Source organism: Pan troglodytes, chromosome 19 (assembly GCF_028858775.2).
Source record: "Pan troglodytes isolate AG18354 chromosome 19, NHGRI_mPanTro3-v2.0_pri, whole genome shotgun sequence".
NCBI lineage: Eukaryota > Metazoa > Chordata > Mammalia > Primates > Hominidae > Pan > Pan troglodytes.
In genome coordinates this window covers 10,574,392-10,590,281 of record NC_072417.2, presented here as the reverse complement: position 1 = coordinate 10,590,281, position 15,890 = coordinate 10,574,392, and the positions used below count along the sequence as shown (strand labels likewise).

Below are 15,890 nucleotides of genomic sequence, written 5' to 3'. Positions count from 1 at the left end.
ACTAATAAATTATCAGCTGTGTTTATATGTATAAGCATGCACAGATTTTGGTAAATATGTACATAGTGTATTGGTGAGCTTATTTTTATCATTCTTAACTCATTGTGTAGTCTAAACGTTGGGGAAAAAATAAAATACAATAATCAGATGGTGTGAATAAGAAAATTGTTCTAATGTTTGTAAACCAAGCAACTGTTTTAACTGCTCCCCTCTTCCTGATTGACTTCTAAAAGGGATTAATCCATATTGGGTCCTATCATATATGTCACGGTATAACATCTCCAGCTATAAAATGGAAATTTGAGAATAACTTTGCTGCTACTCAGATACATTTTATTTCAAAAACATACACTAAGGTGTTGCTGTTGGATCTTTCCAAAAACTTATTCACACAGAACTTTCAATCACACTGAGCCATATTTGAACAATCTTTCAAGGTCAGCTCTGGCATAAGCTAACATTATACCATTTAACTCAGAAATTTCTTTAGTATTTGATTAATGGGTTTATGTTTGATATGTAATGTAATTTTCTAATGCTAAATCAAGTGGTAATTTTGTTAGTCAAGTTGATTTAGTGGCTTGGGAAGAAAGCTTTTAATGTTTCCTTAATTTTTCTTACCTTTGACATGATCCTTCACATGTCTTATTTTGCTTAGTGATTTTTCTTTTTTTTTTTTGAGACAGGGTCTTACTCTACCACCCAGGCTTGAGTGCAGTGGTGCGATCACAGCTCATTGCAGCCTTGACCTCCCAGACTCAAGCTATTCTTCCACCTCAGCCTCCCAAGTAGCTGGTACTACAGGCACATGCCACCAAACTTGGCTAATTTTTGTATTTTTTGTAGAGACAGAGTTTTGCCAAATTCTCAGGCTGGTCTGGAATTTCTGGGCTCAAGTAATCCTGCCTTGGCCTCCCAACATGCTGATATTACAGACATAAGCCACAGTACCTGGCCAGTTTTCTTTTTTAAAAAATCTATTGGTTATTAATTTGAAGCCTTCCTTTTCATAGCTGTGCTCCTTAATTGGGAGCAAATATGAATGGACCACAACTTAGCCAATTTTCTATACACGAACTTTGCCATCCTAATTTAAAGGAATATTAATTCTTTCTTTTCCTCTTTCATTCCACAAACCTGTATTGACTACATCTAAGTTCTAAATGGTGCACTGGATGTTGAAAAAGTTGATGATGAGCAAGAACAAAATTCCTCCTTTCAGGAGACTTACAGTTCAATATGGGAAATATAATTTGTTAAAATATAAAAGTGCAATTGTGTTACATGCTGTACGAAGTACATGTTGACATGTGAGTATATAATAAATGGGCTGGAGGCCAGAGGATTGCCAAAGAGAATGGGCCTCCTGCTGAGATGAAAAGTTGAGCAGGGATTAGTTGGCGAAAGTGGAGGGATGATCCTTTCTAGGCAGGAGGAAGAACATGTACAGAATCTCTGAGGTGTGATGCAACAAAGTCTATATAAAAAACTGAAGAAAGGTCTAATGTGGCTTAAATACAGAAGCTAGTAGGAGAGGAGTTGAAAAGAGCCTGGAGAAGTAGAAAGTGCATTCTGCAGGAACTTATATTGTATAAAAAGAATTTCTCTTTATTCTAAGTGCAATGTGAAGCCAATGAAGTGCTTTAAACAGGTGATGTGATTTGATTGAATTTATTACTTCACTTAACACATATTCATTACATGCCCACTGTTTGTCAGATATTGCTGTAGCCGCTGGTGATACAGTAGGGAATAAGACAGGCAAAAATTCCTGTCCTCTTGCAGCTTATAATGGACTGCAATGTTTAATATGTCAGAGGAGGTCCACGGAGGAGTGACTTCTAAGCAAGAATCTGAAAAAAATGAGGATATCTAAGGAGGGAACAAATGGTTCAAAAGCTCTATAATTGCAAGCAGGCATGATGAAGCAATTGTAGTTGTCCTGACTCTCAACACCGTGGAACTCAAAGGAGATGGAAAGATTCTTTCCCTCCCTCATATATTTTCTCTCTTTCTGTCTATATATATAGAATATGAGACATTTCCCTAATCATTATGTGTAATTACAATTACATATATATGTTTATATATTACATACATATATATGTAATTGTAATTACACACAATGATGAGGGAAATGTCTCATATTCTTCTACTCAGAAATAAGCAATATAGCAATTACTGTTTTTTACATTTTACAGTTACAGTTTCAGAGAAAGTTTGATATTTATCTAAAATTTTTCAATGTATGAACTTTTTCATTTAGCAAACCATAATTGTACATATTCTTGGGATACAGAGTGATGTTTCTTTACATGTATAGAATGTGTAGTGATCAAATCAGGGTAATTTCCACTAATTTAAAATGCCACCTTTATGTTATTGTAATTTATATATATACTATATATATATACACACACACATATATATATATACATGTCCACATACAGTATGTGTGTGCACATGTACACACATGCATATGTGTATATAATGCCCAGTATAAGCAATGTGCACGAATAAAATTAGCTAACAGAGATAGTATAGAGTGAGAGGAGAGGCAGATTAATCTTTGAGGAAAAGCACAATTTTATGGCTGAATGGAGAAAGCTGAGGTGGTTTCTAAGATGGAGAATAAGACAAAAAATGTAAGTACGTTGTTTGACTGAATTCAAGAAAGAAGGGTAAAAGAGAAGAAAGTAGTGGTCTTATCATTAAATGCCACAGAGAGGTAAAGATAAAAGCAACATATTGTTTTGGGTTTGGTAATTTAAGGGTTACCAAATTCCGTTTTGGAGGAGGAACAGATTCCATGTCCACTAGAATGGAATGAACAAGAAATGGAGGAGGAAAATAGGTAGTTTTTCAAAAGTTTTCAAAAATATGAAAAGAAGAAATGAAATGGTACTTGGAAGAGATTGTTGAAATGGGAGAGACTATGGTGGCTTGTTTAGAAGCAGCTGAGATAGATCCAATTGAGATAGAGATATTGACTACATAAACAAAAGAATGACAAATTAATAGTGTAATGGATAACTTGACTTTGGCAAATATTGTGAATTTTTGTGAAAGTACAACTAAAAGGCAATGTCACTCCAATAATCACCAGAGTAATCAATTTGCTTATTGCTGTCCCTTTAAATGTAGTTCTCTGGTACCAACTAACATGTTTTTAACTAATGATGCTTCTTAAAGAAAAGGGAAAAGACCTTTTTCTTTCTTTCAGTCTTCAATGATTCACTGCTTCATCTCGCTCCACCAAAGATAAATGAAATCTACATCTCTTATACATTAACAATGCATGACAATTTATAAATAGCTAAATTTTTGGAGCTAACTTTAAGTACCTGAATGGAATTTAATCAACCCACTAATCTCCTTCTCACTTCTCAGTTATTTATCAAGTTTATGTCAAGGGACAAGGAAAAATTATCCAAACATTGTTTAAAACAATCATCATTAATTAGTAACACTTATCCAGGGGGGTTTTTAACCTTTCCCCCACTCAAGGATTATTCTAATGTCAGAGTAGAATAAAAAATAAGTGCAGCGATGTTGTCTCTTCCAAGCTTAACATTTCTCACAAGTCAATTAGCTTTGTACTGGGAGGAGGGCGTGAAGGGCTGCTTGCGGTAGTTGTGTAGCAGCAGCACAATGGCCGCAGACAAGGAAAACAGTTTCTAGGAATTCCTCATATATAATTTTATATTTTTGACAAGATTAATGACCCATGCTCCCTTCCTCTCCATTTCTTTTTCTGGAATTCTGTGTTGGTATGTAGTTACTATATTTTATTAAAGGAAATTAGCCTTATCTCTTATTATATTTTATTAAAGAAAATTATTATATTATTTATATTTTTATTAAAGGAGTTTATTATTGTTATTATTAAAGGAAATTAGCCTTATCTCTTATTATATTTTTTATGACCTTCAAAGTAGTGTCTCTGCTTAAAAGTGTACCCTGGCCGGGCGTGGTGGCTCACGCCTGTAATTCCAGCACTTTGGGAGGCCGAGGCGGGTAGATCACGAGGTCAGGAGATCGAGACCATCCTGGCTAACACGGTGAAACCCCGTCTGTACTAAAAATACAAAAAATTAGCAGGGCATAGTGGCGGGCGCCTGTAGTCCCAGCTACTCAGGAGGCTGAGGCAGGAGAATGGCGTGAACCCGGGAGACGGAGCTTGTGGTGAGCTGAGATCGCACCGCTGCACTCCAGCCTGGGCGACAGAGCAAGACTCCGTCTCAAAAAAAAAAAAAAAAAAAAGTACCCTGAAGCACACATCAAGCGACATGTAGAGTTCATAAATTCTGGCCAAATGGTCATACCTCAAACCTAATCAGAACTAAGGCTCTTTACTTGTACTGACAAATATGAACGCCGGGGAATTTGGAAATGATATCTAATATATAATATTATATATATAATATATAATAACTTTGCATGTGATTTTCCTCTTAATTTTTTTTCTAGCTGATCCATATGAATTCCTCTTATTAAGAAAAATAAAGCATCCAGGATTCAATGAAGAACTGACTATCACCTTGTTAATCATTCAGAAACATGTTGCAGGCTTAAGCCATTTTTGATATAGATACTGAAACAATTACTTGCTAAGAGCAAACTTGAAGGTATGGATAAGGCCCTGAGTCATCTTCCTGAGCTGAATGATAGTTAAGCTGAATGTACGTATAAAATATGATTTTCTAACCACTTGCTCGCCAACAAGGAAAACTTTTAAGTAGAGCAGAACCTGAATAGACAAGACATTTCTTTCTTTTGGTAGAAAATGATTTACCATCACTGTCTAGTTAATTGTAGACTAGGTAATTTTAACTTTGTGATTTATTGCCGGAGACATTTTCTTCTGTACTGTAAAGTGTGTGTCAAAAAAAAAAAAAATAGCGATTTTGGAGGATTAGGGGACTTTGATAAATTGCCTGCAATTCTGGCAGTATGAACTGCATATTAATTTCTCTCTTTCAAGAACATTTTTATTTATTAATTCCTTACAAAAACTCCCTAAACTTTGGAACAGCTCTCAATTGCCTGTATTCTTTTTTCTCTTATTATGGTACTCTTCTAGAGATTTGGCTTGCATCTGTGAATAAGCCAGGACATCTTCAGAAATTGTCTGATTAAAAACACCACCAATGGAGTTTCATTAAATTTGTATTGCTCTGACTAGTGAAACACACACATCTATGTTGCTTAGGATATTTTACTGCGGTTTGAGTTGTAATAATAGCTCTGTTTAAGATCCATCAGTCACTTGAATCTTCTCTAAGGCTTTGTATGTTAGAAGTTAATTTGCTTTCTTACAAGGCCACATTCTATCTTGTAACTAAACAACTGAATTTTATGTCTTAGTGTAGATGGTTTATTACTTTCTGGTTTTTCTTTAGTAAGATTCCTATAAAAACACTAGTATTTTTCTCTGAGTTTAAAATTCAACACATGCCTACTGATATGGTTAGGCTTTGTATCCCCACCTGAATCTCATCTTGAATTGTAATCCCCATAGCCCCCATAATCCCCACAGGTCAAGGGAGAGACCAGGTGGAGGTAATTGAATCATGGGGGCAGTTTCCCCTGTGCTGTTCTAGTGATAGTGAGTTCTCACGAGATTTGATGGTTTTATAAGGGATTCTTTCCCCTTTGCTCGGCACTTCTTCATGCTGCCTTGCGAAGAAGCTGCCTTGCGAAGAAGCTGCCTTGCGAAGAAGCTGCCTTGCGAAGAAGCTGCCTTGCTTCCCCTTCGTCTTCCGCCATGATTGTAGATTTCCTGAGGCCTCCCAAGCTGTACTGAACTGTAAGCCAATTAAACTTCTTTCCTTTATAAATTACCCAGTCTTGGGCAGTTCTTTATAGCAGTATGAAAACAGACAAATACACCTACTATGTAAAACTTAAAATACAAAAAAAAAAAAAATTATCTCACTAACATAGGAGCTAATATTTTGGTGTGCTTTGTTTAGTATTTTATATTAAAAATATGTACATATATATTTATATATAATTAAGAACATGTATGTACAATCGTGCATACATCATGCACATACATCTACTTAAGAAAATAGCTATGTAATATACCATTACTCAACTATATTATAATTTTTTCTCCATTTCTTTATTGTATGTTATTTATCATTTTCTACTTTTTTGTTCTCTCATTTTTATTGCATAATATTTAATTATGCAAAAAATACATTAAATACATAGAAAATATGTAATGTAGCTATAAGAATAAAGAACGATGGTAAAACAAATGCTAATACCCACTACCTGACTTCAAGAATATGATACTATTTTTTTCCAATTGAAATCCCCTCAACTACTCAGAATTACTGCTATCCCTTTTATCCTTTCATTAATTTTCTTCTAGTTTTCTCACATGTGAATCTATTTCTAAATACATTTCTTTATTTTGCAAGTTTTTGGACTTCATATAAATGTAACCATATTGCATATATTCTTCTTCAGCTTCTTACTTTTTCACTAAACAATATGTTTTGCTGATACTTACATTCATATGTACAGTAATAGTTGATTTATTTTAATGGCTATATATTATTCCATTGTTAGAATACACCAGGATTTATTTTTACTTATTTTTTTTTGCTGGAAAATTGGGTGTCTTTTTTATTTTTTGATATAACAAACAATGTTGTAATCGTTTTGTATTTACTTCCTAGTCCACTCCTGTAAGTTTCTCTTGAGTACATACTAGCAATGAAGATGCTGAGTCACTGCATATACATACAACTTTATTCTATAATGCAATATTCTATAAAGTAGCTGTATCAGTTTATACTTTAACCAGTAATGGACAAGATTTTCTGTTACTTCCCATCTTTGTTAATTATTACTTTTAGGTTCTAACTTTTATCAGGCTCATGGATGTAAAAAGCATCTCAGGGTGGTTTTAATTTGCATTTATCTGCTCATCTATGAAGATGAGCTTCTTTTCATATAATTATGAGTCATTATTTTTGTTTTGCCTTCTTTTGTTTATGCATTTTGCTTGTTCTATGTCTTATTTTTCCTGTTGATTTTTGGGAGTTCATATATATTCTAAATGTATATTTATTCACTCATATATGTTGCAAATATTACAGTTTATGATTTATCACCTTATGATATCATCCAAATAGAGAAGCTTTATATTTTGATGTAGTCATATATTCATTTTTCCTCCTTAATGTTTGTTTTTTTTGATTCTACGACCTACCAAAAGTAACAAAAATTCTCATTTATTTTTAATCTAAATGTTTTAAGTATTTTCCTGGAATTCACCTTGAATCGATTTCTATTGGAGATAGGTATCCAATCTAATTTGCCTCATATGGATAACCACTTGTTCTATTACTGCTGTAACAAATTTCTACAAACTAAGTGACCTAAAATAACACAAACTTATCATCTTACAGTGTACACAAGTCAGAAATCAGGCATGAATTTTCGTGAACTAAAATCAAGTTGTCGACAGGCATGTTTCTTTATGGCGGCTAGGGTAGAATCCATATCCTGGCCTTTTCTATCTTCTAGAGAACATCAGCATTCCTTTTCTCATTGCCTCTCCTCTCTCTTTTTAAAGCTGGCAATGTCACATTTCTCTGACCATTCTTTCATTGTCACATCTCTCTCTGGACTCAGCTAAGAAAGTTTCTCCATTTTTAAGAACTCATGTGATTAGACTGGGCCCATCTGGATAACCCAGGAAGATCTCTCCATCTCGGTTTGCATCCTTAATCACATCTGATAAGCCTTTATTGCATTCAGTGTAACATATTCACAGGTTCCAGGGTTAGGCATGGGCATCTTTGAGGGCCATTATTCTCCCTACCACATTATTTGCCTAGCATCTTTCATTACATTGTCCATCTATTTACTTACTGATTTCTAATGACATCCAAATCAGTTACAACATTTTATGTAAGCATTGTTTTTATTTTTATGTTATTCCACTAGTCTATTTTTCTACTCATGAATTATGGTACATGAGTTTATTTTTGCAACTTTAAGCTCAATAACATGTTTTAAGATTTCCTCAACTTTCTTTTTCCACTTCTTCAGAAGTTGACTCTTTTGGCCCTTTGGTCTTCTATACACATTTTAGAAATGCTTCGTTGAGGACTAAGAGGAATGCTAAGATTTTGATAGGAATTTCATTGAATTTTGAGTATATTGGCATGCTACAATGGTTAGTGTTTTATACATGAAAATAATATATCCCTTCCTCTTTTGCTAGTATCATGAGATGTTTGTTAGGCAGACATGAATATTGAGTTGTATCAAATGTGTTTTTCTGCATTATTGTGGTGGTGATGTGATTTAGCTCCTTTAATTAGTTAATGTAATGAATTACATTTGTAGATTGCTCTAACTATTGAAACAAGCTTGAATTTCTGGAATAAGCCCAATGTGATATTTATTCAACAAATATTCATTGAGTATACCTAGTATGTAACATGCTTTAAGAATACACCAGTGAACCAAACAGAAATATCTGACATTACAGAACTTAACATTCCAGTATTTGGAGACAGACGATAAAAAAGTGAACATGTATATTTACAGTTTGTCAAGGAATGATAAATGAAGACTCTTAAAGTAGATGGGGAACTGGGAGTGAAGTCTGTAATTTAAATAGGGTGGGCAGGAAAGCTTCACAGAGAATGGGACATTTAAGAATAGACTTGAAGGACAGGCAAGAGCAATCTCTATGTTTATATGGGAGAAAAGGTTCCAGGCAGATGCAGTAACAATGGCAAATATCCTGAAGTAGGATCATGCTGGAGTTTTTGTGGGGCAGCAAGGAGGCTAGTGTGACTGCCACAGAATCACCCAAGGGAAGATGAGAAGATCAGACCAGACCAGCACTTGGGCATCTAATGGGAAAACTTTCTCAAGCCATCATAAAAATTTCACTTTTACTATAAATACTATGAGAAACCATGGGATGTTTTACAGTAAGAAAGTTGGCATAATATGTTACATGTTTTAAACAAACTCTATAGCTTCTGAGTTGAAATAGATTGTAGGGGCTCATGGCAGAAGCAGAGGGAACATTTAGGAGACTACTGTAAAGAATACCATGAAAAGAACAAACAACGCTATGTAACATGCTTAAATGGACTGAAGAAGATGTATAAAATCAAAATGATGTTACCTTCACACCTTGAATCAGTACGATAAACCCCCCTCCCCAATCACAAAAGAAAAACTAAACACAAAAACCAGGCTTTGGTTGCTCAGACAATTTTACAGGTGAGTTCTAGCAAACATGCAAAGAACGTTTAATTGCACTGTTACAGAAATTCTTCTGGAGACAAGAAAATAAGACACATCACCCAACCAATTTCATGATAACAATGTCAATGTATAATAACAGAAAAAGTGGATCTCCAAAGAAATAAATTTATTTGGAAATAAACAAGGATTATAATCTGAGATATTTGTGCTATGATCAATCATAGGTGCATCCCAAGAGGTTGAGGTAAGGAAAATATTTAAAGACAAAAAGAAGTCTATGCAAGCTGTTTTGAAACAAACATCATTGGTCACAGGGCCTGATGCAGGAGCTGGTGTTAACTTACTGGCAGAAACAGCCATTGCTAGGCAAGTGTTCTTGTGAGGGTGGCTTATCTGAAATGCTGCAGTCTTGAGGAATTTTTTATGATAGGTCCTATTATAGAGACAGCTACAGGATGAGCTGGACAAACAGAGTGTGCTGGGTGGGCAAAAATTTCTTGTGAGTTTATAGAAAGTCCTTGTGATAGTGCTTATCGTGGACACACACACAAGATCCCCTTTTTCATGACCCGGCTCCACTTTGCTTTGGGTCTGATGTAAGTGACTTTGCCTTGTCATTGGCAACTTTCACTGTAGTATAATCTGCACATTAAAGTTACCTAACAATAGTACAAAGAAAGAAAATTAAAGGTATATTTCTTTCAAAAATATAAACCCCAAAATTGTTAGGAAATTGTAGTGAGTATAAAAGATAATTCATTATAATAGACATCTCAAGCTTCACAGAATTCTGACCTTTGCTACACTCTCATCCACAATCTTTTCTCCTAGTAAATGGCAGCTCCTTCTGTTAAGTTGCTGAGGCTTCTTATTGCTTTTTTCTTCAAATAACAGTCAGAACTGAACAACTGTAATCATCCTAGTCCATACAATTGTTATATTTTCATTTAAAGAAGATCAATGTGTGATTTTTTAAATATATTTCTGGACAATTCTTTATATTTTAATAGTAGTCAGAATTTGATCAGGAAAACAGAAGACATCCTAAGTATTATAATGATAAAAATTTAATATTAATTAGGGCCTTATGCTATTATTGGAAGAGCTTGGTGAATAGATATTAGAAAAGCAGCTAGACAAAATCAGAAGAGGTCTGTTTTATATCAGAGATCTTAGCCTGACAGTCTAGAGTGTGGGCACAGAACCCAAGCTTATAGGAATTTCTGAAAGGTCTGTAAATCTTATCCAGATGGACAGTGGGAGCTCATAAAGAATTCTGCAAGCCATCACATCTGTCAAACCTGCTATGTCTAATCCTTAAGCCTGCTTTATGTGAAGACCTCCTCTTCACTCCTCACTTCCAGCTCTCATGAGTTTCTTTCATAGGCAAACCCAAACCTGGAACAATGTGCCTGAAGACTTCGGGTGACACAGTACCCAGACTTAAATAGGAGGGGAGCCATGGTGGAAGTGGCCATCCAGCACAGTTTTCTTGGTCATTACTCATAGTTTTGATTCCTTAAAAAAATTAACCACATTAAAATATGTGTTTCATAATCTACATCTAATAATACAAATATTTAAAGTCTTTTCAAGTTTGAATACGCTACCCATGTTGCTGCTACCCCCATTTTGTGTGTGCGATTCTTGTGTGTGTGTTAGAAGCTCATGACCTTTGAAACCTGCTCTTATGAGCTTACTTTGATGATTTATTTGTCCAGAGAGGATTTTTTTTCCTACCTAGCATTTTGGACTGCTATCAACCTGAGACCATTTTGAATTAAATTCTCAGCTTTCAAATTTGGAAGCCACACAGATTGTGTGAGTTCAGGCTGAAACCTGTTTGAGAGCTGGATTCTGGCTATAAACTCCACAGGGAACATTTTCTCTCTCCACTCAGATCTGAGACCACAGGGAAATTTATTTGCTAGCTCTCTTTGAAGGTTTATTTAATTTATTTTTTTAATTTCTAGTACACGTGCTCACTGAAGGTGTAATACTTATGTGAGAATCTCAAAATCAGTTGTGTTCTTTGTATGACCCTGGTTTTGTTTCCTCCTGCTCTCTAACTTTCAGTGTGTCTCAGTATGTCTGCTCAATATGCCATCTTAAATTTCAACTGAGGGTGGATCTTCTTCCCAGCTCACTCACATGGTTCTTAGCTAGATTCAGTTTCTCTCCATTTGTAGGACTGAGGACCTCAGTTCTTCACTTAGGGTTGGCTACAGGTAATCATCAATTTCTTGTAACAGGACTTACACTGGGCCACTGACAGCATGCCAGTTGGCTTCATTCAAATGAGAGGGCAAGAGAAAGAGAGAGAGGGAGAGGGCACAAGATGAAATTCACAGTATCTTATAATCTAATCTCAGAAGTGGCATCTCATTACTTTTGTTCTATTCTATTCAATAGAAACAAGTACCTGGGACCAGCTTATACTATAGGAAAGAGATTATATAAGGGTATAAATACCAAGAGGTAGAGATCATCAAGAGCCATTCTGGTGGCAGCCACAATATCTTATCCAGAATATTTCTTATTCAGGCCTTCAAATGTGCTGTCTTTTCTGGTCTAATGGAAATGAACCTTCCTTCCATACAATTTCTTCTCCTAAATTGTACTCTGGCTCTCTTATCACATACAAACGTCTATGTTAGGTATTTGTGTCTGTCTTGATTCTTGGTAGGCTTTTAAACTCTGTGAATGTTGGACTGTGATGTAGACATCATTTCACCGCACACTTTGTAACCACCAAACCTTAGCAGCTTATTCAGTAAGCACATACTTGGCTCTTAATGAGTATTGCTTAAATTGATGAATTGAATTAGTATTTTACCTTCTCTGTTGCTTAGCTAAGCAGAAGAATTTGTCATTTTTTTAATTTAGTGACTGGTTCTATTAAAAGCTACCTTTGTCTATATCATTTTGTTATACTAAAGCACAAATGTATAAGGTCAAAAAACATTCTGAAGATTTTGTTTAAACCACAGCCCTCAGTTGTGTATATTTATCTCTTGTTTTCATATGCAAGATTTCTCCTGAAATGGGCAACAATTACAAGAGTTTTTTTCCTCTTCTGAACTAAGAAAATAAATATTTAATTCACAAGTTTAGAAAAGTGAACCTGAAAAATCACAGGGCTAGGTGGGTTAAGAGGCCCACTGGTACATGATAGTGTTGAATGTGGATTAGAATGTACTCCATGGATTAGAATCTCAGACCATAGGCAAACATTTACTTGTTTTAGAATGAGCACATTTGAGTCTGCAATAAGTATTACTATTTTTAAGTTGAAAATGTAATTGGTTTCTAATAATAACCATATTGGCTAGCATTATTTCAATCGTGTTTAACGTTTTCCAATGTCATTTCATGTCAGATATCTCTTTTGATTCTTAGTAACAATTTGGACAAGACAGCAAATGCTATTGTCCAAGTTTTCTAAAGAAGAATCTGAAGTGAAATGACATCAAGAGACCTATCAAGACCTGTATCCAGGAAAAGGTAAATCTGAGCTGAAATTGTAGCCCTTGTAAATTACCTACGTGACATACCAGATAGTGTTCATGATCCATTTAGTACTCTGTTCTAAAAATGAGACAATATCCATTTATTCACTTGTTTATTTATTTAGTGTTTGTTCAGCCCTTACTGCATATTCCAGGCACTATTCTGACTGTGGCAGGAGTAAACAAACAGGCATGGTTCTTACTTGCATGTAATTACAGTCTTATAGTGAAAACAAGTGTTAAACAACAAAATCTCCCAATTATTTTAAAATTATAAACTTGATTCGATACTATGTGGCCATATAATTGTTCCTAATTTGGTTAGAGAAGGGAGGCAGTTAGGGAAGCCTTCCCTGAGTTAGTGCCATTTAACCTGATTTATGATAGATGATAAGTCATTTGTCAGGGGAAAAATACTCCAGGAATAAAGAACAGGTACAAAGGTCAAGTTCTGGGAAGAGCTTGTCTTGGTCCAGGAACTAAAAAATGTTAGAGTGGCTGGATCTGGGAAAGAGACAAAGAGTTATTAAATGAGGCAGCAGGCTTCAGCAGGTGCCACATTGCTCAGGGCCTTGTAGGCCATGCTAAGGATTTGGGATGCTAATGTCGGTACAAACAATTGAGTCATAAGCAGAAAGTAAAAGCATGATTCCATCAAATGTTATTCTCTAAACAGTAATTTTATTAATACAGGTTAAATGTGTGTGGTCCCAGCTACTCAGGAGGTCCCAGCTACTCAGTATTCCTTTTCAACAAATATTAGGTGCCTACTATTAGCCAGGTACAGCCCTTAGCTACTTTGAATGAAGCATATATTACAAACTGGCAGAATTTCTTAAAGAATCTAAAGTTGTTTATACACCATAATCTCGGTATTTTATAAATTTCTTGAAATTATTTTTATTTACACTGCTTTGCAGAATTTTAACTGGCTTTGAAATAAACAATGACAATAGTCCTCCATGTTACTAGTTTCAAATTTTCCCAATACCTACTAAGACATTACTTAATCCACAGATTTACTGTCAATAGTTTGTATCAAATTGTGATAACATATTTGAAATTAATATTTCAAATTAAAGCAAAATCACAAATTTATACTTTATATTATGAACGAGATTCACAAAAGGAGCATGATAATATATTCTGTTGTCATCGCATATAAAATAATAACATATAGAGTATGAATCAATAATTTTTCAAATACAAAGCTATTACAATTAGGAATACAAAGAAATCATAATTAGGAATACTTCTACAATATTAACACACAATAGTGGTAACACTTGCAAAATGATGGTGGTGTTTTTTTTTTTTTTCTTTTCCCGACAGAGTCTTGCTCTTGTTGCCCAGGCTGGAGTGCAATGGCGTGATTTTGGCTCACTGTAAACTCCACCTCCTGGGTTCAAGCGATTCTCCTGCCTCAGCCTCCCTAGTAGCTGGTATTACAGGTGCCTGCCACCACACCCAGCTAATTTTTGTATTTTTAGAAGAGATGGGGGTTTCACCATGTTGGCCAGCCTGGTCCCGAACTCCTGACCTTAGGTGATCCACCAGCATCGGCCTCCCAAAGTGCTGGGATTACAGGTGTGAGCCACTGCGTCCAGCCAGTGGTGGGTCTCATTTCTCAATGTGGACTTTTACTAACTCCCGATGCCTCAGTTTCCTCATCAGTTGAAAGGAATGAATGAAAGATATGTGTTTTTCATATTACCAGGTAGATGATAAGGAGATTTTAATTTTCTTTTTTTTTTAACTTTTATTTTAAGTTTAGGGGCATTTGTTACATAGGTAAACTGGTGTCACAGGGGGTTATTGTACAGATTATTTCATCACCCAGGTATTAAACCTAGTACCCAATAGTTATCTTTTCTTCTTCTCTTCCTTTTCTCACCCTCCACCCTCAAGTAGACCCCAGTGTCTGTTTTATTCTTTGTGTTCATGAGTTCTCATCATTTAGCTCCCACTTATAACTGAGAGTATGCTGTATTTGGTTTTCTGTTCCTGCATTAGTTTGCTAAGGATAATAGAAGGTCCATCCATATTCCAGCAAAAGACATGATATCATTTTTTAATGGCGGCATAGTATTCCATGGTGTATATGTACCACATTTTCTTTATCCAATCTGTCATTGATGGGCATTTAGGTTGATCCTATACTTTTGCTATTGTGAACAGTGCTGCAATGAACATTTGTATGCATGTGTCTTTATGGTAGAATGGTTTATATTCATCTGGGTATATACCCAGTAGTGGGATTACTGGGTCGAATGGTAGCTCTGCTTTTAGCTCTTTGAGGAATCACTATTCTTTGCACAATGATTGAACTGATTTGTACACCCACCAACAGTGTATAAGCATTCCCTTTTCTCCATAGACTCACTAGCATCTGTTATTTTTTGACTTTTTAATGATAGCTATTCTGACTGGTGTGAGATGGTATCTCATTATGGTTTTGATTTGCATTTCTGTAATGATAAGTGATGTTGAACCTTTTTTTGTATGTTTGTTGGCTGCATGCATGTATTCTTTTGAAAAGTGTCTGTTCATTCCCTTTGCCCAATTTTAATGGGGTTGATTGTTTTTCTTTTGTAAATTTTTTTACATGCGAAATGTTTTTATTATTAAGTTGAGCTGCCTCATTCTTAGTATGGTTTTTCACTTTAAAAAGCATAAAGGTGGACATGGTGGCATATGCTAGTAATCCCAACTACTGGGGGGACTAATACAGGAGGGTTGCTTGAGCCCAGGAGTTCAAGGCTATAATGTGCTATGATCATGACTGTGAACAACCACTGTACTGCAGCCTGGGCAGAGTGACATACTGAAACCATATCTCTAAAAAAAGAGAAAATGTAATTTAAATCTTTAAATACATATGTATATGTGTGTATATATGTATATATATTGCATATATCAAAAATGGTTTGTAGTTTCCATTCACAGCACATAGTAAAGTGTCTTAACCTCCTCCCTCCTCCCTATGTGTGTTTTTCTAAGTGTGTGTCTTTTTTACCTTAATTTTTCTCTTAGTGTCTCACAGTCTTCTTAGGTCTCCCTCTTTCTTCTGTCTTTCACACACACACACACACGCACGCATACACACATGTACCTTGAAAAATAGCTTTT

At 35.2% G+C, this 15,890-nt stretch overlaps 1 protein-coding gene across 1 annotated transcript in view; it reads left to right on the top strand.

Moving 5' to 3' along the window:
• The window catches only part of LOC129137660 (putative RNA-binding regulatory peptide), a 35,681-nt gene extending 22,096 nt beyond the window's left edge, over window positions 1-13,585 (top strand). Inside the window, exon 5 of the mRNA XM_063799496.1 lies at window positions 12,652-13,585. Within this exon, the coding sequence (XP_063655566.1) occupies window positions 12,652-12,719 (68 nt within the window). The 3' untranslated portion in view covers window positions 12,720-13,585. The remainder of the gene's footprint in view (window positions 1-12,651) is intronic.
• Window positions 13,586-15,890: the final 2,305 nt, after the last annotated feature.